We start from the raw sequence: 24,974 nt of genomic DNA on the forward strand, positions 1-24,974 counted from the left end.
TGAAGGAAGGCGCTGAGTCCACTGGGACAGAACTAAATACGAGGTAAGAGTATGTTTTGTGGAAGGGAAAATGGTTTTCTGTCATTGCAGCATACTGTAATTTGGTGTTTGTTAGTCTGCCTGCATGTGATGTGATGTGGCTTTTGGTCTGTGGAGAGTTGTGGAGACTATTTTTCAGGTTTTCAGACCAAAAAAAGAAACCTGCATTCAGAAAACAGGGGGGCCTGTTACAATGGGGTCCTGTTGCTCCAGAGAACCAGTAAAGCCAGTTTGAGTGATTCATGATAGTGTTATACACTGCAGAATTGTTTCCTCTTGTTTGACAATCTGCAAGATAGATGTTAGAAGTACCGCATTAACAAAATCAACTAAGAAATAATATTTGATTGGTCAAATTGGTCGATCACGGCGCGTTGCTTTGCAGCAAAAGCTACACCAGGAAGTTTTATCCAGATGTCTGAGTCCTCAGTGCTGCCAAAAAGTGTCTGACCACACAGCCTTACTGTGCCTGGTTCACCAAAGCTGTCATTTCCTGTCATTCCTTTGGACAGAATGATGATTTCACACTCATGACTTGCTGGTAATAACAGGTGTCTGAGTGTCAGAAATGCTGTCAAAATTCACCATTCTCAGTTCAATGCTGATTTTTCTGTGTCATTTCAGAGTTAATCACCTGTAGAATCCACTGATTTAGTGGTATAATGTTTCATATACTGTTTGTAGACCAAAATCCGAATGGATTTCTGACATTGCTGTGCCGCCCAAGCACAAAATATGTGTTTCAGTCTAACCATTGGAATGCCTCCATTTCTTAAAGCCGCAACTTTTTCGGTCAACCAAAGCTAATTTAGAGCTGCACAACATTTGAGGCTAAATAAAAGTTTATGCAGTTTTATAAAAAACCTCCATTTAGCCCATTTTATTATACAACTCCAGCTTTCTTACCATCAGATAGCCAGACCAGTATACAGCTGAGATTAGCAAATTGTCCATACACACACATGCAGTACAGTATTCTACTGTATTTCCACTACCACACTGGATAAATAGAGACAACACAGGCCAGCTTCTAAAAAGGGCCTCTTTTCACAGATATTATGTAGGTGTAAAGTTCACCGCTGAGGGAAGGTTTCTCTGTTATCTCAAAGATGTTTTTACAACTCAATGTTTTGTAATTTCAGCTGCTTTCCCCGCCCAGGATATCAACGATTAACTTTGGGGCTGAATCTAAGAAGGCAGAGCATAAATAGCAATCACTATTCCTCTTCTGTCTTCTTCTTCTCTGGTGGAGACATGGGGAAAGGCTTCTACATCAGCAAAGCGCTGGGCATAGTCTGTGTGGTCGCAGCCATCGGTGCTGTGGCCACCATCATAGCTCTGTCTGTGGTTTACGCTCAGGAGAAGTCAAAGAATGAAGAGGCTCTGCTTCCATCCACCAGCGGCCCCGGGGCCACTACCCTCCCACCCACAACGCCTTCAGCGCCAAAGGAGCTCTGGGACCACTACAGACTCCCAGACACCCTCGCTCCTCTCACCTACAATGTGACCCTGTGGCCCCGGTTGGAGCCAAACGAACACGGCCTGTACATATTCACTGGACACTCCAAGGTGGTCTTCCGATGTGTGAAGGAGACCGACCTCATCCTCATCCACTCCAACAAGCTGAACCTCACCGCCTCAGAGGGGGGACACCTTGCCACACTTAAAGGCCTCGACGGAGCCACTGCACCCGGCTTGAAAAAGACCTGGCTGGAGGTTCCCACCGAGTACCTGGTGATCCAGCTCGACAGCCCGCTGCAGGCCGGCAGCTGGTACGAGCTGTTCACAGACTTTGTTGGAGAGCTGGCTGACGACCTGGGAGGATTCTACAGGAGCGAATACATGGAAGATGGTGTGAAAAAGTATGAGCTTCTTATTTTTAAAAAAAATGTCATTTCATTTGTTTTAAATATTTCTTTGAGGAGTTAAACAAAATCTAAGTATTAATATGTAGTAATGTAGGGTTTGAAACACCTTGAAAACTTTTCATCCATCACAAACCATTCATCTTAGCCAGACCTTCACTTTTAAGATACAGTTAAGCATTTTGAGAAATAGGCATTTTCACTCTTGTGATGAGTTAGATGAGAAAATATCCTTCTGTTTAATATACACAGCCAGTAAGACAAGTTAGCAAAAGACTGTAAACTAGGGCAAACTGTAGCCTGTACAAATTACAATGCCTGTTTCCAGTTTCTTATTTCTAAACTGATCTAGCTGGTTGCGGTCTGTAGCTTACAGTACTGGACTGACATGAGAGTCAAGTCAATCTTCTCCTCCAACTCTCACTGAGAATTAAGGCAACACAAGTGTATTTCCCAAAATGTCAAACTATTCTTTTTAATAAGAAAGATCAGCCAGTTGAAGAGAAGAACTGTTTAGTCATCTTGTGTTTTAAAGCACGCTGTTAATAACAACGAACCTTTAGCTCTGTTTCTTTACCCGTTCAGTAGATAAAATTATTGTTTAAGAGAAATAAAAAGGTTTATTCCACTGAAGTATAATGTAAGTAAAGGGATAGTCTCCACTTGATCCATTTATGTGCTGATTTGTATTAAATCCAGGATGTAATTGCATACCTTCAACTTAAACATTTAAATAAAGTTAGATACGTGAAATACGAATACAACATTTTTAAAAACACTCCCAAAAGTGTGGAGTGCTACATTTACAAGCACTAGAGGATGGGTGGGATTTGATACATTGTCACTTGGGTGACTCCTAGTGGTTGTTGAGAAAAAGGCACATTGGTGGACACCAATACAGTTACAGTTACATTTACATTTACAGCTACAGTTACTGCTGCTGCTATCAAGCTTCACGATATAATCAACTCAGTTCAACTAATCTGCTATTGTTCTGTCTATGATCCCTGTCCCAGTGCCTCTGTTTCCACCGGCTACACGGCTGATGGATCACATAGAAATATTTAAATGCATTTAAAAAAATGACAGAAAATGATGGTTTGGTTTGAGCTTGGATCTGTTGTCTGCTCTTGTCAGAGTTGTGGCCACGACTCAAATGCAGCCAACGGACGCCAGGAAGGCCTTCCCCTGCTTCGATGAGCCGGCCATGAAAGCTGTCTTCCACATGACTCTCATTCACCCCAGTGACACTGTGGCTCTGTCCAACGGCATGAACCACGGCAAGTTCCTGTGTCCAGTGCAGCATTTCACATGTGAACTGTCCATGTGTAATGTTTGATATTAACCCAACCATAAGCATAATGTGCTGTACGTCAGTTACACTTTGACAGGAGGCAGAATCTCATTTTTAACCCGACCTCTGCAGGTTTTTTGTTTACAAAAAATCTGTTCAATTTTGTTTTATTTTTGAATGCCGTTATTCATGACACTGATCTGTCAAAAATCATTTGAATTCCTGAAAGAATAATCACAACTACAGAGGGATGGGCTCCAGCTGTTAACACACAGTTCTCAGCTGTATTGCACTGTAATTGTCAATGAGCTTATTCCTCCTTCATGTGTTCATTTATAATAAATCTGTTGCTGTCTTTCTCCTCGCACAGAGCCTGTTAACGTCACTATGGACGGCCAGCATTTACTCCAAACAAGCTTTGAGCCCACAGAGATTATGTCAACCTACTTGCTGGCTTTCGTTGTGTGTGATTTTGGATTCATTGGGACAGAACCGACCGCAGAAGTTTTGGTAATTATTTATTCAACTTACAGTCAGAACCATACAAATGAGAAAGGTGTAATATATCTACATAATTTACATTTGTAGGTCTGGGAATAATACATCTGGTATAACAGTTATTTTGTATAATGTGTTTCCCAGTTACTTTATATGCAACGTTATTTGTATTTCCTTTTCCTACATTAATAGTTATTTACCAGTGTAGCATTGTGAGCCGCAGAGTTGAACAAAGGTCAATAAATATTATCATCTAACTATAACATTAGGAGATAAGTTAACCTAAAAATTTTAATTTGGTCATTACCCCCATTCTGATGGAAAGTCAGGTGAAGTTTCATAGTCCACAGAACAGTTCTGGGGCTTCACAGCAGAACAGCGTTGCAGACTTCTCCTAACCAACAGAATTTATAGATGGAAACTTGGGACAAAAACAAAAACAATGGAAAACAGCACAAAATGGCTCCATACAGCTCGTCCAGCGTAATCCAAGGCTCCGTCATCCCAATTCACCATCCAATTCAATATGAAAAGAAGTTACATACACCCCTTTAAAGCCAACATCTGCACTGTAGCTGCTAAGCTAAAAGTGTTAGCATGTTAGGATCATATCAGGAGTTCAGGGACTGCTTTATCTGACCGAGGTGCTCCTCCTCCTACCAGAGGATTTTCTTCAGATTGAGCAGCTTGTGTTGGTTAACTGTATTGACTGATGGAAGTGAATTTGCAGGCACAATTATCTATCATTATTCATGTGTTTCTATAAACCCCTCATACTATTGCTCCCACCATCAACTGCAAACACTTCCACTAAAACTACTGTACAGATACATACAACAGATGTATGTCTGTGAGTGTTTCTGTGCTGCCCTCTGCTGGACTCAAACCTCAGCTCACGTCTCCGGTCGACCATCCTTTGTGTTGGTGTCATGTTAATAAAGCGCTGTCTGTGTCCAGGTCAGAATCTGGGCTCGCAAGAAGGCTATAGCTGAGGGCCAGGGAGACTATGCACTGGAGAAGACTGGACCCATACTGACATTCTTTGAGAACTACTACAAGTCTAAATACCCACTGAGCAAGTCAGGTAGGAACCACACACACACACACACACACACACACACAGACCAACACAAAGAAAGTACATATGTTTATACCACTGTATTAGTACTACTAATAACTACTTGACATGGGCAGCCAGCTGTCAAAAATGACCTCTGTTCTCGTTTCAGACCAGATTGCACTTCCCGACTTCAGTGCTGGAGCCATGGAGAACTGGGGCCTGATCACCTACAGAGAAACTGCCCTCTTATATAATCCTCATGCGTCGTCCAATGGAGACAAGGAGTGGGTGGCAACAGTCATCTCGCATGAGCTTGCTCATATGGTAAAACACTTAAGTACATTCAATAGTTTTGATACTGCCTTCCAAAAATCAGATTCAATAAAAATTGTGTCTAGTTCCAAATGTGTTTAAAAACCTGCCAGTAAAATGAAGCTCTGTCCTCTCAGTGGTTTGGGAACTTGGTGACTACCAGGTGGTGGAACGACCTGTGGCTCAACGAGGGCTTCGCCACCTACGTCTCTTATCTCGGAGCCAACTATGCTGAACCAACGTGGAATATGGTGAGTCTTGTCCTATTGCAGAAATATATCCAAGTTGCAAATTCACCTGTACCTGAATGTACTGAATGGGCCTTCTTTTAAGTTGCTCCAGTGTGAAAAAATGAGTTCACTTATGCAACAATGCTAATACAAACATTTCTCTGTGTATTTTCCAGAAAGATTTAATAGTTCTGAATGAGATCGTTGGTGTGATGGGTGTGGATGCCTTGGCCTCCTCCCATCCCCTCTCATCCAAAGAAGAGGACGTGCAGAGGCCAGAGGACATCAGTCAACTGTTTGACTCTATCACATACAGCAAGGTGCAGTATAATTGGGGGTAACGATGTGTTGTTCTCACCAGACAAGATGTTGACCTCTACTGAACAAAAAATAATTAAGTCACCCTTAAGACTCTCGTTGGGATCTGTCAAATTAAATCACTAATGAATTGCTGATCCTCATGAACAGATTGCTGTAGTTCTTTCTGATATGTTGCCCACAAACACTGATATCCTCCTTTTTCATTACAGGGCGCTGCAGTCCTCAGGATGCTCTCAGAGTTTATCACCGAGAAAGTCTTTTCTGAAGGACTCGCTGTGAGTACAGATGGTTAAACTGATGACTATCTTATCTGTATGAGTTATTGATGTAATATCTCCATTTTATTGACCTGCAGTTAACTTGTGTTGTTCACTGCAATAGCACCACTTGATACAAAAGCCTGACCAGTAGGTTATTATCTGTCTGCAGACATACTTACAGGAGTTCAAGTACAACAACACAGTCTACACAGACCTCTGGAAGCACCTGCAAATGGTAAGATATGACTACCATCATTACTGCGTACTTTCCACAAAACGGTTGTTTCACAAAAAAAAATCCAAATTATCATGTTACTGCAAAATCAGTAAGATATGGGGTTAAACAGCAACATTTGATACAGTCAGTGTTCAAGTTCTAATTTGATCTTTGTTGGGGTCTCTGAATGAACCGAGCCTAACCCTTTCTAACAGTTAGGGTGGAGATAGATAAACAGGTGCATCCTGGGAGAGCTGTGAGCGGTTCTACATTCCATCCCGAGTGATCAGATCATAAGTTAATTTCATCAATTCCCTGTGACCTGCAATGTGTCTCGACATGCGTCTTGTGACCACTTGAGATCTGATTTCACTTCCCCGCTCTCTATGCAAATATACACCCACATGACTGGAAGAAGATAAGTTTATTACATAAAGAAAGGAATATCTGCACGTATAACGTCTGCTGAATGAATAGGTAGGCCCAAATAGTTAAGAATGTGCTGTATTAAGTGCTTCACATAGTTCATACAGTTGATCCGATACACCAAGTCTAAAAATTGAGCACTTTTTTAAGGGAAGCTGGTGATGCCGCAACTAAAACATTTTAAAGTAAAGAAACATGTTAATATATTGTTTTAAATGCCGCATTGACACGAGGGACCATTAATTTCGAATTGGCTGCAGCCGTTTCACAAAGTCTACGTTTCTCCTCATGCAACAACTCTTAAATATCACACGATTAGTGAGGGAGTCTGGCATGATGCTGTTACTGGTGACTTCACTTCATCACGTGGTCCAAGTCTATGACTTTCACCCACACAGCAGCCTGCTTCTTGTTACTATTGTGTCAAGTAGATCACAACAACAGTTATTTAATCTAAATATGAAAATATATGACAGCACACTGCTCAGAGAAAGAGAGAGAGAGAGAGAAAGATAGAGAGAGAGGAAGAGAGAGAGGGAGAGAGAGAGAGACTAAGCCTACAGTATGTGGTTCATGTCTCTTTTAACCTCTTCATATCGCCAATGTAAGAAATACTCATACCGTGAGAAGTTAAATATTTGTGATTTAAATAATGGTTGTTGGTAATGTATTAGAGACAACCCACAGATGTGTGATTTTACTGCTTTCATGGAGTGAAGACCCCACCTCCCACGCCTCTCTGACCCTGTATAGAGTGCATTTATATTTACGCAGTTGTCACTGCTCAACGCTCACATACTAGCACCTTATAATAATAATAAGGCTAACGTGTTTGCAAACACTTGTCTGTATCTAAACATCCCGCAACCGAGAAATGTTCGCACATATTTAGAGTTTTCATTTTTGAAGTCTTGTATTTGCTCTCCTTTTGGCTCTGTTGTTGGTTTCCACCAGTTCCTGAGGGAAACATCTGACTCTTTAGCTGCTAAATTAGCCACTCTATTCAACAGGGAGCTACAGTAGCTTGGCCAAATCGGCATGAGTCACTCTTTAACAAAAACATGGAGGCTCATAATGAACATCTGGAGGATTCATTTGTTATTCATTGTAACTCAATTTCCAACAGTCAACAGTAAAATAAGTAAATTCTGAGATAAGGTAAAATTAAAAGTCATGGCATCTTGAAAGAATATTAAGAAAAAGTGCACTGCTGAATGTTGCTGCCCTCTGAATTGTTTTTCACAAAGTGGAAGAGTCGTAACATTTGAATATTCCTGTCACCAGGCAGTGGATAAAAATGGCATAAAGCTGCCCCACACTGTGGAGGTTATCATGAACCGCTGGATCCTACAGATGGGCTTCCCAGTGGTCACCATCGACACCAAGACTGGACGTATCACCCAGAAACACTTCTTGTTGGACCCAGAATCTGTAGTGGAAACACCCTCAGAGTTCAAGTAGGAAACATGTTTTAGGTTTCATGTGAATGTGCTGAATATAATATGTGTGTGGTCATAGTAAACCATGCCATGCAAAACTCACCTGCTCTCTGTATACTCTGTATGGTTGCGGCTCAAGGTATGAGTGGTTTGTCCCCATGACGTGGATTAAGACTGGTGGAGTCGAACAGCAGTACTGGCTTCTTAACAAAGAAGGTAAGACTTATTTCAGGTGAATGTTCAAAGCATTGCAAGGATGATGGACTCAATAAAAAGAATGCTTATTTTTTTAATCACTATCCAAACAGCTACAAATGCAGAAATGGCACTTGGTGTTAATGACTGGTTGGTGGCCAACATAGATATGAAGGGTTTCTACAGAGTCAACTATGACTCAGAGAACTGGGAACGTCTCCTCAACAAGCTGAGCACCAAACATCAGGTACAACACCTCTTCCTGAAGATAGCGCCGCATTATTTCTGCTGTTTTTCCAAATGAGTAAACCCCAAACTCAATTTCTATTGCCAATTTCCAGGACATTCCAGTGATCAACCGAGCTCAAATTATTGATGATGCTTTTAACCTCGCTAGGTGAGTACATTTTTTCTGTTGAGTGTTGTTGTTCAATCTTGAAAGAGAGTGCTGAGTAATCGTATGTGCCATTTACAGAGCAAAGATGGTGAACACAACCCTGGCTCTGAGGACCACCAAGTTCCTCGATAAAGAAGTGGAATACATGCCCTGGGAGACGGCCAGTCGCAACTTGAACTACTTCTTCCTCATGTTCGATCGCAGCGAAGTGTATGGACACATGCAGGTTTGTGCTTAATGGTCAATCAATAAATTGGTTCCAATGCTGGTCCCAGAAAAACAGCTGAGTAAAGAGGTGTATGATGGATTGCAGATAGGAAAAATATCACTGTAAATAATATTACTCTGTATTTCTTGAATACACACGTATCTTTTTTAAACAGAAGTTAACCAAATGTGTCCATCTTCACTCAGGCTTACATAAAGAAACAGGTCACTCCTCTGTTCAACCACTTCAAAGAGCTCACTGCCAACTGGACCAAGATCCCAGACAATCACACCGACCAGTAAGGATGTTTTCAACAGTATAAGTGCAGACACTCTAACCATATTGAAACTACATTGTACTGAAGTATTATCTTATGTTGAACAATGGTGAGAATGATTTTTTCTTACAAATTCCCTAGAGATGATTAATTTACATCCACCTATTTTTTGACAGTCAGTGTATATAAGGCGAGACTTTAATAATCCCCATAGGAAAACTAGATATTTTCTAATGCTTAGCCATTTTTCTCATAAAAATCTTCCCCTCACATAACCTTTTCAGCACTTTGCTCCACGTCTCTAGTATCTCTTAAATGTGTTCACTCCAATTTACTCTTATCTTGATAGAAATATATTCCATCTCCTGAGGTTATATTTACTTTTTCACTTGCACTCTCACTCCTGCAAACCCTTCGACGCAGCACTATAGAAAACCTGCATTTTCAGGCTGTGGGTTTTACCTGATGTCAAACGGATTTGAATGATGTTGTTCACCTTAATGTAGTCAACACTGAAGAGTTTCAATGGACTCTAAGAAGGTCCAACTGCACACATCCTGCCTGGTGACCCCAGGACTGTCAGCCAATGGAAATGAGTAGAGTACCTGAGATATGTCACCTCCTTTGCTGCCACAGATGCTTAAAGGAGCAATACGGACTTCAGCTACTGTTAGTTTGTTACTGTAGCTCACCTAGTGTAGTGTCGGTGTTAACACCATTAGCATATTAGCTTTGGACCTCCAGGAGAAAGAGGTTTTCAGGCCTGCATAAATGTTATTGTTATTTTTGTCATATTCTGTTGATGATTTTAGTTGATTCCAAAACTACAATTATTTCATATTGCACCATCAGTCGACTTGTATCGTAACATCAACAAATTTTAAAAACGTAACGCTAAAATAAACATTAGTCAACTAATGTGCTGTTAAAAAACAGCTGCTGTACTTGATGACGGTTGTTTGAGTTCAGGCACACAAAATTGTCAAAAATCTAATTCTGACACTAATCAGAATCAGAAACACTTTATTGATCCCTGAGGGGAAATTGCTTGCGTTACAGCTGCTCCCATTCAAAAGTCAACAACAACACTATTATACACTTTATGGAACACAACCAGGTTATATGTGTTTTTTTTAAAGTCTATTTAAAGTCTTCAGCAGAGAAACATGACCCTTCAAAATCAGTCATATAAAGTAAAATAACGGTCAAAGGAAGTGACCCATCCCACACACAGGGACCGATCTCTCTTCGCATCGGCTCGCAGGCTTGGGATCACCAGATGTGAGATTCAGAGTCAGACCTTTTTTTAAATCATTCACTCTGCTGAGCCTTGTATCATATCATATCATGTCATGTCCCTGTCCAGGTACAACCAGGTGAATGCAATCTCCTTAGCCTGCAGCACTGGAGTGGAAGGCTGTAAGGAGCTGACCACAGGCTGGTTCAAAGAGTGGATGAGCGACCCAGCTAACAACAAGTACGTTCCGATATGTGTTTCCCACTTGAATCCTTCCCTTGTCACTGCTGTCATTGCCTTTAACACTTTGTCACCTTTCACAATCGTTCCAGGATTAGTCCCAACTTGAAGACCACAGTGTACTGCAGTGCGATCGCAGCAGGAGGAGTGGATGAGTGGGACTTTGCCTGGTCCATGTTTAAGAATGCCACCATCGCTTCAGAGGCTGATAAGCTCATGTATGCTCTGTCATGCACCAAACAGCCCTGGCTGCTCAACAGGTCAGTAGCACTGACATAATGCTGCACGATGACTGTCCGGAAGCTCACTTTGCACTCTGCTAAAAATGAAAATACTTAAAGTCCAGACTTAACTATTGTAGCTCACATGTGCTGAGAGAGAACGGTGACTGCAGTGTTTTGATTTCCAGCGTCAAACACAGCAAACAGTAAATGTGGCGAGTTGTGCTTCTGTCCTGACTGTGAGTGTGTTGCAGGTATCTGGAGTACTGTCTGGACCCGACCAAGATCCGTAAGCAGGATGCCACCTCCACTGTTGTTTCTATTGCTGGTAACCCCATCGGTCAGCCTCTGGCGTGGGACTTTGTCAGAGCCAACTGGGACCATATAGTCAATGAGTGAGTTTTCACTGATGTACACATGTGATCATTCGGCGCTGTTACAGTAAAGCTGGGAGTGCATCCTCACAGGCCTGCTGCCGTCTATAACCAAACATCTTGTAGCTGTTTGCAAAATTACCGAAGCCTGACATGTTTTTGCCTTTTCCTCAGCTATGGTGGATTCTCCTTTGGAGGACTAATTAGCGGAGTGACCAAACGATTCTCCTCAGAATTTGAGTATAAGCAGGTACTTGTTGTTTTCTGTTTTCTGACTGGCTCAATGACCTCTTTGTTTTCATTTAGCATTGACAGTTTATCAATAAATTAACATGAATAACTATGCTAATGTTTGCACTAACAGTACATCAGGTACAGTACAAGCACAAACTTTCTATTCAAGTTGTGTTACATCCTCATCCTATAGCCTATTCATACTCCAGAGGCCTCATTATAAAACACTTCAGTCACAGTTTAATGCCGTTTCCACCAGCACTTTTGACCGCGCTGAATCAAACTGAGCCGCGCTGACTTGCTTTTCCATGTTGGAGAAGCTAACAAATGTATAGTTTTTGTTACAAATTAACTTAACTGAAGATAAGATAGGAGGCCCAGATAGGCTGGGCCACAGCCGTGAGTTTAAGAAATGGTCCTGTAATGGGAAGACTGGATTGTTCTTATCTTTGAAATTTAAGTGAAGAAGACCAACAGGTTTTATTACTGCATTATATTTACATTGTTTATATTTTTTCAGTATTGTACTTGTCTGCAGAAGTGAATCGAAGTAACCTGTCTCTCTCTCATTCATCTCCAGTTGGTGCAGTTCAAAGAAGACAATGCAGGGTCACTGGGCACAAGCAGCGCGGCTCTTGAGCAGTCACTGGAGAGAACCAAGGCCAACATGAACTGGGTGGCCATGAACAAGGACCAGGTGTTGGAATGGTTCATCTCAGAAACGTCTTCTCCAGTTTAACACTCAGCAGATTGCTCCACTGACTTTTACTCTACCTGAAGCCAAATTTATTCTCATAAATGTTATGAATGTGACAGAGCTTAAGTTAAGTTTTGATTAAGCCTTTTTATGACTATTTGATACCAAAATCAGGTTTTGTATAATGACATTTTTTAATATTGTATGTACTGTCAATATTTGAGAGATTTTTATAGGAATTTCACGACACAAATGTGTGATGTTCTATATCACTGTATGTGTTTGCATCTTCTGTGGATGCCAGTCTTTGAAATAAAAGCAATATAACATTGTGACATTTTGTGTCTCAACATTTTGTGTTTGAAGACTGCAAGAACTGCAGGAGGGAACAAAAACAACCTTTACTGAATGTGAAACGCCCGACTGAAAATGAATGTCCTCAAAAACTTCAGTTAGTGTAGGTACACCAGCTTCACATCTGAGATTATAAAAGATTACAGTGTAAATATCAATTCACAAATTCAGCTTTAACAACTGAAACGTATAACACTAACTTGTCTTTACCCATATTAAGTATATGGACACATCTTACAGCATGTGACAGTCAGAACTAGAGGTGATATTAAACTAACTCAACAGCATTATTGGCCTAGTTTCTGAACCTAATATGGTCAGTAATTCATCATGAGCTTTCATTCAGGGCCTCAACCACCAGCCGTGTTTACACAGGATAGAAAAAGGTGCCAATTAACTGGTCCTGGTTCAGCTGCCACTTTTCTCAGTGGGGGTCTTTCCTTCAGGACTTTAGAGGGGATGTGCTCCCTGTTTAGCACCTCATTGTACTGCTGACAGCTGCAGTGTTTGTGTTAGGAAGTGGAGGCCGAGCTCTAAGTCTGTCTGATTTCATTTGTTTAGTTAGTCCCAGTGATCCCAGAAACAGAGAGCAAACAACAAACCCAGCTGGACAAATGCAGCGAAGTCAAGAATCATTTTGATAAATAACATTTATTCTGGTCACATTGTAAAACAACAAAATCAATAAATATACAGTTCTATGTACAAAAAGAAGTCGCACTTTTTGTTCAAAATAACAAAAATTAGAAGTTTTGTCCATAAATGTTGTTGGAGGTCATTGTTGCAATGAAGTTTAGTGTGTCGATCGCTGTGTCTCTCAGCACTGTGAGGAGAAGGCTTCGTTCTGTAGCGGCTGCTGCTGCTGAGGCATCCAGTACTGCTCGCTGGGGAAACAAACTCCACTCGACACCTGATGGAAGAAAAAAGATTTTGGTTATAAACTTAAACCGTCGAAAATAGATAGATTCTTAACAAACAAATCAAAAAGAAAAGTTTTCTTTAATATCTAGTGAAATACATTTTCTGACCATGATCTGAACATACCTGATATGAGGGCTGCAGAGGCGCTGTGCTCATGAAGGTACAGTCTGGTTCTTGTGGGCTGCAGCTGGCTGCTGGCTGACCCAGGAACTGGCTCAAGGTCTGGGGCTGCTTCACAAAGCCTGCCGATCTCCTCTGCTCCAGCGCCTCCTCGCTGATGCCCAGCTGATCTGACAGGTAGGAGATGTAGCGGATGGTGAGGCGCAGCGTCTCGATCTTGGTCAGGGTCTGTCCAGCTGGTGCCACTGAGGGTGGCAGGTATGTCCTGAGGTGTTGCATGGCCTTGGTCAGATCCCTCATCCTCAGCTTCTCCCTCTCGCTGGCTGTCTCCCGCTTCTTTCCTGGATACCTGGACCTGGATTTCCTCGTGGCAGAGGCGGTTGTGGCAGAACTGGAGCAGGGCAGACTCTGTGTCTCGTGGGTCGGATGAGGTGCTGCCGGGCTGTTGAAGATGAAACAGTCCAAAGGGTTCTGTTTGTTTCCGGCAGTCTGGAGGGAGGCAGGGGAGAAGCAGAAGGAGTCCACAGAAGAGGTGGGAGACAGGCTGCTTCCAGCGCTGAAGTATCCAGTGTCTGCAGCTGGATCATAGGCCAGAGGATCATAAGACTTGTCCAGCAGGGACTCGCAGTCAAACAGGAAAGAATCGTCCTGGAGCTGGAGAGAAGAGCAGTAGGACATCTCCATGGCTGCTGTTGTAGTTGTAGTTGAAGTCGGTGCTGTGGCTGTGAGCTCTTCCCTGAGCTGTAGCTGTGTTGCTGGTGAGGCAGGCAGAGGATAGTGAGGAGGACCAGGGAGGCTGCTCCATATATGTGGTGGGAGGTGTGAGGTTGCACCTCCGGCAGCCACCTCTGGTCCTGAGAAGCTCTGGGAGCAGGGCTGACACGTAGGCCAGGGGGTCCCATGGGAAACAAGTCAGCCCCGGAACAAGGTGTGAGCTGGCGGCCTGCACGGAGATCATAAAGTAGACAAGTTCACACTATACACTGCTGCAGCCGGGAACATGACAGGGACCCTGAGAGTGAGGGAAGAAGCTAAACGATCTGTTATAAAATATGCATTAGTCCAATATCACATTTTTATGATTGGCTGATTAAAATATAACTGTATGAGTCTCATGATCAGTCAATCACAGAAATCAACTTTATGTCCCATCATCATCCATGTCCAGTAAAAGTTCATCGAAACACTGAGGTTAATATGACAGCCCTACATCTCTTTCTCTCTGCCCTGGTATCCATCCGGAGGTCAGGTCAGAAAAGTGTGCCGGGGCAGCTGTGAGGTGTGAGGAGTTTACACCTCGTCCTGTTTGGACAGAGGCAGACCTCACCGGCCTGGGAACCCTGATCCACACAGAAAGAGTGTGCAGCGCCAATAACTCCACACACTTTGTATTTGAGGAACCGGCCTGAACTGTGTTTCATTAGTATTAATTATAAAACACACACACACACACACACACATATGAAGTACAAGTCTCCTTTACAAACATTTCTGATCTCTTGCCTGGTCAGATAAATGTTTAACAGAAATAATCTAACATTTCTAACATTAAGAACCATCCAGTTAATGTCCCTGTGACTGAAGAATTGGGATGATGGAGATACAAGTTCCACAAATCTCCCAACAAGAGCCAAGGTTGGAGGGACTCTTGTTAGAGCACGTAATAGAGAGTTATGAAGATTGATTATGATCGTGTAGATGATGATCATGATGTATCATGTTGTCAGTTATTCAACTGTTTTTAATATCTACTTTGCAGCTTTGTATCTCTTAAGAAATCTTCTCAATCTTTCCTCAACATTTTTGTTGAGGAAAGAATGATACTTTACTAATACTTTGGGTTATTTCATGGATTGCACAGGATAGGCAAAAATAAGCCTTGGCTTCAGCCTATTCCTTTTTCGGTTACAGAGATTGTTTAATATTTTTTTTTTTGTGAGAAAAAATGAAAAGTCTGTATGATAATATTTGCCAGTTGATTGCACATGATTTAAGTATTTTATATTGTAACCGAAATAAAACTATTCATTCATTCATTCATTTTGTAATTTCTATACCATATTTATTGTAAATATTATGACTGTATCACGTCTTTAATCACTGTTTCATTTGAAACAGCAGAAAGTGAATTTAAAGCATTAAATGGCTAACATGCTATTTTTCTCATGTTAGTGTTTTAATGTTGAAAGGAAGTTGATGGCGTTCTTTTACAGATATATCATAGAATCAGTCGTGACCTTCTCAGTGATCCTTGCTATGAGAAACTATAGAAAGCTCAGGCTATTTTAAACAAGTATCTCAGTATGTTATGATGTAAATTTTACACTACAAAAAGAATTTCGGAAGATCTGACCTGAAGTGAAAGTGACGATGTTCTATCAATTCACACGATTCATTTAATCTACATGAGCAGGGTTGTTATTTCTGATGGTATCAACAGATCAGTGCATCTTCTCTGATATTCCTGTTGATTTGATGGTCAGGTGTTGGCCGTGGATCTGAGGCTCGAGCAGCGTTCCCACAAACCGTCGCGTCACATTTGACTCCTGCTCCGCAGCAGAGGTGCAACCCATGAGTGGGACGTGTGAACTGGCCTCACACAGCTCCCATCACCTCAGTTATGCAGCAAAAACAGACCTCTGAAATGAGAATCATGCAAGGATGGGAATCTCAGGACACAAAAACATCAGAAGAACTTCAGTTTGAAATGTTCTCGCTGATTGTAGTGGGGCTGGTTTAGTTTATCTTTATTTGTCTTGAGTTGTAAAGTGTGTGAGGTGACACCAGACCTGACAGCTGAGCCAAAGACTAGTCCCTACACGAACCGTGGCTCCCCCTGCATGATTATGTGACAGGACATCACATAAGTCACCCAGCATTTATATTTCTGTCATCCCCAGTATTAATCTGTCATTGTTACACACACAAATGACCTGTTGCTCTGTAACGTAAAGGTAACTTTTTTAATACGAGCACTATTTAATGAAGTAGCTATCATGTGGTAGAGACTGACACTCGTATAAAACAACTGATATCACTTATTACAACTTGAATTTGCACTTTAGTGTTTGGTTGATAAGAGATTTACAGATGGTATCCTTCCAGTTACACACTGAAAAAAAACTGAGTTCTTCTGTTTGAGTATATTCTGGTGAAATAACCTCTTTTATTATAATGTTTCAAATAATCAACTAGCTGATGTTTAACTTCCTCAGAACATCTCCAGCTGTCAACTCTCCTCACTGCCTCCCGGGCTGATGATAGAGAGGATCTGCCTTCTCTTAATCCACATTAGCTCTGACGGTGTTTACTCACATGTAATGAGTGAATAATCAGCACAGCAGTGCTAACCCTTTCATCCCGAGCCCTTTTAGCCCACAGGGTTTATTAGCTCTTCTGTGATAAAAGACCTAAGTGAGTGTATTAGGCTTTGTGTTAGGTTTGCTGCTTGCATTTCAAATGAACTGCATGTATGTGGCAAACTAAACACCGGGGCCTAATTCTCCTGCCTGCTATGCAGATCCACTCTCTCCTATGAATACTAAAGGCCTCACTGTTGGCTCTGGCAGGTAATTAGGGCTGCAGGTGAGAGAAAAGGGGAATGAGTCGTGAGGCTCTTATGTCTTAGTCTAGACTTAGCGGTGCCAAGGACCTCTCTGTGTTTGCAGAGCCCCATTAACAAAGATATACTAAATAAACTAGCTAACCTGTGTCAGAGGCTGATCTCTGCTCTGCTGTGAACAAACCTGAGACTTATAATTTCACAATCTTCAGAGCGTGGGAGAAAGTTACTAATGTTTCTGGAAGGCATGTGTGCTGTGCTAATCGGTTATGTTACTTGATCCCATGTTTAGGGGGTTTATGGTACACAATATTCACATGGGGAGCTCCATCTGTTGTTGCCAGATCAATGTAGTCTTAATTAGATCAAGTAAGAATGAGTTGAGCTCTCTTTGTGGATATGGGAGCATATTAATCGTACGTCAACAGACACATTCCACAGACAGTTTTGTGAAAACCTTAATGTGTTATGTTCTATTTCATATTTTATTTAGATCATAGCTTGAAACATTCATATTCACTGTGACTCTTTTTTTGAATCTGTAACTCTTTGTTTTTATTGTCTTTTCGATGCATTTTCTTTATCTTCTTTATGTCTAACCACATACTGAGTATTTTTGCTTTTTGTCTTTTAAAGTATCTGTGCTCTTGTGAAGCACTTTTAACGGCCTTGTGTCTGAATGGTGCGATAATGGTGCTAAACGATCTTATATGTATTTTCCTTTCTAAAATCAAAAAAGGTTTATTAATGCGTTGCAACAAATTCCACTTTATTGTGAAGTATTATGTCCGAAGTCTTTCCAAACTTGGAGCCATCAGTAATGTTATTAGTAACATCTGTTCTTTTGCAAGTAAAAATGCCTGCTGTTGTTATTTTGGTTTGAAATCTTTGTGTGTCGTTGTTTAGCTGTACTGGAGGTAAAAAAAGACTCAGGATGAAACACTTTATATGACTAATCCAGACCTATGGAGCCTCACGTTACCTGAAGACAAACTTCAAAATGCATTTTTGCCTAAAATGTGCACTGTGGCTTTGCTCCCATCACTTAGTAGTGAGGGGAGCTCTTCATTGTCAGTGTGAACATTAGCAATGAGCCATCAAGCATGAACTGGACACCTGAAAAAATGACTTATCACCTAACCTTTAACATATATTTTAATAATCTTAACGATAATTAGAGGTGCAATATGTAGTATAGAGGGGAGACATTTTTATCAGAAGAGAAAGATTTACATTGACTAACTTTTTTATTGCTAAACAAACTCAACAAACTCTCCTTGTTTTCACAACAGAATAAAACTGAATAAGCAAACATTACATTAAAGGACAACACAATTCATACTGTTTTACTTTGTTTATAAGTGGCGGACCCTGCCACCTTTCTACCTTCACAGTGTTCTGGGACCTTATTTTCTCTGAGAACAGCTTGTTTATTCAGTTATGGGAAAAAAAATAAGTACATAGTTTGTATTATTACTTCATTAATATTGTAAATATTAAAATACTGAGTTTTAATTTCTTTTCCAAAACTACACATTGCCCCTTTAAGGCAAAACAAAAAAAAAGTGGGTGGGTGGAAAAAAAAGGGGTGTATGTTAAAGGATTTCAGTCTCTATCTCACAGCTTTTGCGACAAGTTATTTGCTCAAAAGGAGACAAACTACAAATGAACACTGACTCTAAGAATCCATCATCGTGCAGCAGGATCCCACCAGCTGTGGTGCCCCTCAACATGTTCATGTTCTGACCCATGAATACTCAGTAGTGATAATTACATTATTAAATGAGATCAAACCCATCTTCACCTTGTTTTTGATCAGTATTTGTGGGTCAGTTACAAATGAACCTTTCCTCGTATAATAAGCTGTTGATCTTGTAGGGTGCCAGTGTGCCTTTATGACCAGCAGAGGGCACTCTTAGCATTTTCCCTGAGCATCAGCCCATCCTGCCTCATAGTCTGTAAGGTAACTTCACATACACTCTCTACAACCATGAGGTAATGTGTCACGCTCAGGAATATGATACAAATATGGTATACTACCCTGAGCAGATTTTCTATTTCTTTTTGGTTTTGAACCAGCAACCCTGCTGTGAACAATCCCCCTATCCTCAACCCTCACCCACAGCTTTTCAAACCTACAACCGCGGCACAGGAGCAACACCTCGAATGATGACGAAACAAGAGACATTTCAATATTTTATTATAAATAGTGGTATAAAGAAATATAAAAATAGTTAGACATATTAATATTTACATGGTACATTTCACAGTACAAATAAATAACATGTAGAATAGCATATATATTTAGAATAAATTACTAGTTTCACAGTGAGGCAGTACAAACAGAGAAGTAGTCTGTGTCTGTTGTTGGATGGTGGCGGTGCAGTGTTGGAGCGTTTAACCCCAATACTCTCTGGGAACCAACGGCATGCAGAAGTCCTCGGCACACATCTGTAATAAAACAAATCAACAGGGAATTGGATTAGTTTTTGGTAAATTGATTAAAAAATTGTAATTTTTCCATATTGAGAGTCTTAAATGAAGTTCATGTGTGAATTCTGACATACCTGACAGGAGGGCTGTGTTGCTGGAGGTGACTGCAGCATGACATCCATGCTCATGTCTCCCTGAGGAGCTCCAATGTATTGATCCATTCCAAAACCAAAGCTCCCAGAATGCAGCATGGTGTTCTGGCTGTGACACTGGTCTGGGTACAGGCCCTGGTTCAGGCTCTGGTTCTGCAGCTGGGCCTCCTGCCCTCCCATGGAGCCGTGCTGGAAGAAGCTGAGGATGTCGGGGGAGGAGGTGTCGCTGGCTGAGGTGTCTCCTTGTTCCCTCCTCTGAAACAGCGCCTCCTCGCTGAGGCCCAGCTGCGCCGACAGGTATGAGATGTAGCGGATGGTGAGGCGGAGGGTCTCGATCTTTGTCAGAGTCTGTCCGGCGGGGGCCACTGAGGGCGGCAGGTAGGACCTGAGGTGATGCAAAGCCTTGGTCAGATCCCTCATCCTCAGCTTCTCCTTCTCGCTGGCGCTCTCCCTCTGCTTGCTGCGAATCCGGTTGGCTCGGCCTGACTTCCGGCCACGTTCAGACTTTTGGGAATATCCAGTCTTTGCTGCCTTAGGAGCGGACTGTGGCAGCCGCTGGTAGGAAGGAGACAGGCTGGAGTCCATAGAAGTGACTGGGGAGAGGGTTTCTGGAGAGGAGATGCTGGAGAGGTCCGAGTCGGAGCACCACTGGTACTGAAGGCTGTAGTTGAGCAGAGGCACAGAGGAGGTATCCATGTTGTGTAGAGGGTCTCAGTGGTCTGACTGGAGAGACTGGGAAGCTGTGAGTGCTGCTCAGCTCTGCTGCACTGGTTTATAAGTCCGGGGCCAGGCCACAGAGGTGTGAAGTGACACCTCCGCAGATTCTCACAAACCGTCACTGTCTAAAGCAGAGGCCCCTGAACAGACACACACACACACACACACACACACACACACACACACACACACACACACACACACACACTCCCTGACAGGGACCTGGTCTCAGTAGCTCTCCCTCTCCTCCCCTGTGTCTGGGAAAGTTCAGCTACAAGAGTGGAAGTGTGAATTTTGACTCCTGCTCAAAACAATAAACAGTTTTTGCTTTTTGGGTTTTCTGTCCCTGCTGCAACCTAGATGCATTTTGCACATGTGTAGGGGACAGGGTTTGTTTTCAGTGATCCCACGCTTCTCGCCAAAGACGCTGGTCAAGGAAGGGTTCGGGAGAAAGTGGGAGAAAGTAAATAAAATGATCTGTTGTTTTATAGATGGACAGAAGAAGATGCTGTGAGTTAATACTCCCATCAACATTATGAGGCACACGATGATGTTTTCATTTTGTTTTCAACTTGTGAACAAATATAAGTGTCTGCATAGATGTGCCTCAAACAAAAGCACACCACCATGTCCAAAATCATCCAAATCATCATACATATTTACAGTTATGACCTGAAATTATGGGAAAATCCACATGAAAATCATTAAAGGGGCAGTATGTAGAACTGTTGTTGAAAACGTTCAACATCGTACAGAAACAGAATGCTGAGGAGTTCTTGATATGTCCGTGGCTGAAACAGTAACTGACTACATTTATCTGACAGCTCTGGTTACAATTTACTTTTTAAGGGTTTAGAGTTCTGATTTAGTGTCAGTGTTATGATTCCACTGAATTCTGGGCCCAGTGTGGAACTTTTTATCAAACAAAAATGGAGCCAGCAGACTGTGTCATTTGGCTCGAGAACCATTATTACATGTTTGAACAGACTAAGCTGACGTTTCTGTGGTTAAACCTTTTTTATCACCATGTTAATGTCAAGGAAGAGACAGGAGATTCCTTCTTTTTATTAAGAGAGGCACTGAGCGGTGATCCTGTCCTCACTTACTTCGTCCTCCTCACCTCACTCCAACCTTGAACCTGACATCAGTGTGCTCTGCCCTCCTCTTGATCTCCTCCTCTTTATATCCCACTTCTCACCAGCGTGATCATTTTATAGTCACAGCAAGTCAGACACGAGCTGCGATCTTTGATCCCTCGCTTTCTTTTCATTGATCTCGGAAGTTAAGCCACTGCTGCTCCTGTTCCTGCGTGCTTCTGGACGAGAGCCTATATGTCCTACATGGCAAAAATGCGATGTAGTGAATGTAAATACATTTAATGAAGCATAATGACCTGCATTATCCAGTTAAAGCAGAGGTGTGATGGTTTCACACTGATGAGAACTGATGAGTCTGGAGGCGTCGATTCACACCTCAGCTGTGAGAACCAGGCAGGCTGGAAAATACAGTCCCTGCTACCCTCCCTGTGTCCCCCTCTCTCCCCGCTCTCCCCTCGCTTCCCTGAGTTTCTCCAGGCTTTCTCAGCCTTCTCTTTTTCTGTGTGTAGAACAGCAGAAAGGGTTTTATTTTAACACCAGAATTATGCATTTTTGATACAGATATAGTGATGTCATTATCACAGATTTCACCTTTTGTTGCGTTTAGCACAGCACCAGATCACATTGTGATAGTAATAGTTTGATAGTTTACTTTTTGATAGTTTTGGACTGAAATGTTTTGTTGGTTTTAGAGAAATTAAATTACATTTAGGTGATAAATTGATATTTATCTGTAAAATTCATCCACTCTTTATTGGAGATTGGAACTTTTTTGAGCTGTGAGGCAATTTCTCTGATCTGTTATTTGTCAGGTTTGGTTTTTCTTGGCATCGCTGCTGTTTATCAAATCGTCTGAACAGCAAACCAGTCACAAATCCCATCCCTATTCAACACAATTAATAGTTCTGATTCTTCTCAGCTCGGTCTCCATGAAACATTAGCACTTTGTGGTTGGCTCTGTATCAAGGTTTTATGGCCCCTGATGGAGAACGGCCTTGCATCAATCCAGATATCTAAAAAAAAAAATACTCAGATAAGAAAGAAAGAATCAGATGATAGTCTTTGTCTGGTGTTTATAGAGGGTTAACCAGAACACTAAAGCCCTGCCAACTCCAAGGTCCATGAATACTGAACACTATGTTAAATAGTGAGAGGTGGCCAGGTGTATGTATGAATCATCCAAAGATAAAACATAAATTATCTAATCATAAGATGAGTGCTGTGTCAGGCTGAGGGCAGGGTGAACTGGGGTTGAACCCGCTGCGCGACCCCGCCGCTTACCCTGACCAAGGTGAGGCTGTGGGAGCCTGGCTGGGAGTTTGGCACCTCTGGGTGGACGCACACCCACAGGAGGCTCTGAGGCTGGGCTGCCTGCCACCTGTCTGGGCCTCCTGAGTCCATCAACCCCACCGCGACCTCCAGTGCGCTCCCTCTGCTTGGAATAATATCACATTAAACCGTTTCGGTGACTCCTGCGGGGACGTTGGGCTGGCGCCGCTATACCAAGTGATACAACAAAGAAAGAAGATCAGAGGAAAGAATCAGTATATGGAAAATTGAGGAAGGATGAAATTGTAACAATTAAATTAGACTTTATTTCTGCCTTTGCCTTTTTAGATCTTCTACTGGGAACCATTTTCAGCAGAAAAAAACAAGCTGTTGTTTGAAGCTCAGCGTGGTCCGTCTGGAAAACTTTAACAAGCTCTGCAGTCCAGTACTATTATACATTTCATGAGTGGTTTAGTTAAATGCAGGGAAGAAAAAGAAGATAATTTAGTCCTCTCTGGGGCAGCTTTGCTTTTGTTTTTCATTCAAAGTGAAATCACTAATTGCTTATCGAAATAGTCTCTGCAACTCCGCCAGTGAGAGTTAATGTCTGCGGAGCGTAGTCGGAGTTCTGACAGCGAACAGCGTATTATTAAATATCACCATGACTTCTGACCGTCGCAGAAGGGAAGGCCTTCATGGTGGCTGGTTCATCTAGACTGAAGCGTTTGCTCATAACCACAGTAGAGAGCAATGAACTGTTAAAGTCAGACCAGACAATAGAATCAGTTTCTGATAAGCAAGCTGGTTAAAGGGAGAAAACGAAGAAAGAGTGAATCAATGGACGCAAAGGCTCACTGAATAATTTGATCCGTATGAAAATGGTGCTACCAGATAAATACCCAGCGTGTCACACATCGCTTTCCGCCACCACTGTTACACGACAAATGAGGGAAAATATTTTGCAAGAATGATGTTTCATCTGTTTCTGCAGAGTTCAACATTGTTAAAACTTTGCCAAGGAGCATTTTAATGTGCTCTGGTAGTACATGGTCACGAAGCATTTGATATTTCCCTAATAATGTTCTGACATTTCCATCAATAGAAGGATAAAACTGATGTAGATGGTCGAGACTTACTCACTTCACAGTCGTGATGATAAAGGTTTTATGTAGACAAATGTCTATATAACATTAATATGATTGTGAATCGCAAATTTCTAAATGTTTGTCAGGTCCAAAATGATTGTTTTGTTTATGTCTGTGTAGGATTTCTGACAGTTTGTAACAGCTTCTACCAAGATTGGTGAGCCAATAGATAACATGTTGGTATCACGTGAAATATGTGTCTCGTCAGTGATCAACAGCCTCGGTAGTTACCAGATTGTGAAAAAAAAAAAAAAAAAAATTCTACTGTATGTGCCCAGCATACTGTACTGTTGGCAACTTTAGCTAATGTACAATCTGGTAAACACTCCAGAGGTGGTGTCTTAAAGAGGACCAATGGCACATTTGACTACAAATAAAAATATCATAGGTAATACAATTTGGGATATGTGTGGTAATATTGTGCATGTTGAAAGCTTTAATGTATTTGCATGTGTGTGGATGTGTATTACTCATGTTATGGGGACATGAATCTGTTAACACAAGCACATTTCCTTACAGTGACAAAGCGCATGTTCCTACAATGTAATTAATAACATTTAAGGGGGAAGACTTGGTCCAAGGGTTTGGGGTAGGAGTAGGTCTCCGGTATATTATTGTAAGTATATGCAAAGTCCCCTAAAATGACGGAAACATGACTGTGTGTGTGTGTGTGTGTGTGTGTGTGTGTGTGTGAGTGAGTGTGTGAGTGAGTGAGGTGGCAGGTGAAGGGGATAGATTCTGCACCCTAGGTGTGAAACATAGCTGGAACTGGAGGGGTCAGCCAGAGGTGGACAGTAAATTTCCTCTAATTGTAAGAGAGCGACATTCACAGAAGAGAGCAACACTCAGAACAACTCAGCAGAATAAATTCAGTTCAATTAAAATGGTGAAACTGAAGTAGGAAACAAGAACTGGTAATTATTGAAGAACCCTCAAAAAGTAAAAATCCATCTATTTTTGATTTAAATTAAACTGACAGGCCAAGTCTTGTTCAAGTCAAGCTATATCATATTTAAGCGTCACTTCCAGAGAGTGTGTCTTCTGCTCGCTGCCCTCTATTGTGACATCCAGATAAACCTGGTGGACAGATCAGCAGAGACTCTTTCACACCTCTGCCAGAGTAAACACATCCTCCAACTACCGGCACTTGCTCACACTTGTGT

General features: G+C 41.8%; 3 protein-coding genes across 3 annotated transcripts; 1 reads left to right on the top strand and 2 right to left on the bottom strand.

Moving 5' to 3' along the window:
- The first annotated feature begins 1,278 nt into the window (after positions 1–1,278).
- On the top strand, positions 1,279–12,376 carry LOC115580434 (aminopeptidase Ey-like). Its single transcript, XM_030414747.1, has 20 exons — positions 1,279–1,901; positions 3,042–3,184; positions 3,569–3,708; positions 4,654–4,780; positions 4,926–5,080; positions 5,206–5,319; positions 5,475–5,618; positions 5,829–5,894; positions 6,049–6,114; positions 7,807–7,979; positions 8,101–8,177; positions 8,270–8,403; positions 8,498–8,553; positions 8,632–8,779; positions 8,968–9,059; positions 10,405–10,515; positions 10,608–10,775; positions 10,991–11,131; positions 11,285–11,360; positions 11,925–12,376. The coding sequence occupies exons 1-20, from the start codon at positions 1,294–1,296 to the stop codon at positions 12,081–12,083; spliced, it is 2,898 nt and encodes a 965-aa protein (XP_030270607.1). The 5' UTR covers positions 1,279–1,293; the 3' UTR covers positions 12,084–12,376.
- A 964-nt stretch (positions 12,377–13,340) lies between these two features.
- On the bottom strand, positions 13,341–15,230 carry LOC115580436 (mesogenin-1-like). Its single transcript, XM_030414750.1, has one exon. The coding sequence runs from the start codon at positions 14,118–14,120 to the stop codon at positions 13,395–13,397; it is 726 nt and encodes a 241-aa protein (XP_030270610.1). The 5' UTR covers positions 14,121–15,230; the 3' UTR covers positions 13,341–13,394.
- A 4,099-nt stretch (positions 15,231–19,329) lies between these two features.
- Positions 19,330–20,303, bottom strand: LOC115580714 (mesoderm posterior protein 1-like). Its single transcript, XM_030415319.1, has 2 exons — positions 19,566–20,303; positions 19,330–19,449 (listed from the first exon to the last, which is right to left on the bottom strand). The coding sequence occupies exons 1-2, from the start codon at positions 20,277–20,279 to the stop codon at positions 19,396–19,398; spliced, it is 768 nt and encodes a 255-aa protein (XP_030271179.1). The 5' UTR covers positions 20,280–20,303; the 3' UTR covers positions 19,330–19,395.
- Positions 20,304–24,974: the final 4,671 nt, after the last annotated feature.

The sequence above is a fragment of the Sparus aurata genome, chromosome 4, assembly GCF_900880675.1.
Source record: "Sparus aurata chromosome 4, fSpaAur1.1, whole genome shotgun sequence".
Lineage (NCBI taxonomy): Eukaryota > Metazoa > Chordata > Actinopteri > Spariformes > Sparidae > Sparus > Sparus aurata.

Excerpts from the sequence above, each read along its gene's own strand:
- LOC115580434 (XM_030414747.1), top strand. The coding sequence starts at position 1,294 with ATGGGGAAAGGCTTCTACATCAGCAAAGCGCTGGGCATAGTCTGTGTG. Across the intron at positions 7,980-8,100 it reads GAAACACCCTCAGAGTTCAA|GTATGAGTGGTTTGTCCCCA; the intron begins GTAGGAAACATG and ends TTGCGGCTCAAG. Across the intron at positions 8,554-8,631 it reads GATGCTTTTAACCTCGCTAG|AGCAAAGATGGTGAACACAA; the intron begins GTGAGTACATTT and ends TGCCATTTACAG.
- LOC115580436 (XM_030414750.1), bottom strand. The coding sequence starts at position 14,120 with ATGGAGATGTCCTACTGCTCTTCTCTCCAGCTCCAGGACGATTCTTTC.
- LOC115580714 (XM_030415319.1), bottom strand. The coding sequence starts at position 20,279 with ATGGATACCTCCTCTGTGCCTCTGCTCAACTACAGCCTTCAGTACCAG. Across the intron at positions 19,450-19,565 it reads CAACACAGCCCTCCTGTCAG|ATGTGTGCCGAGGACTTCTG; the intron begins GTATGTCAGAAT and ends GTTTTATTACAG.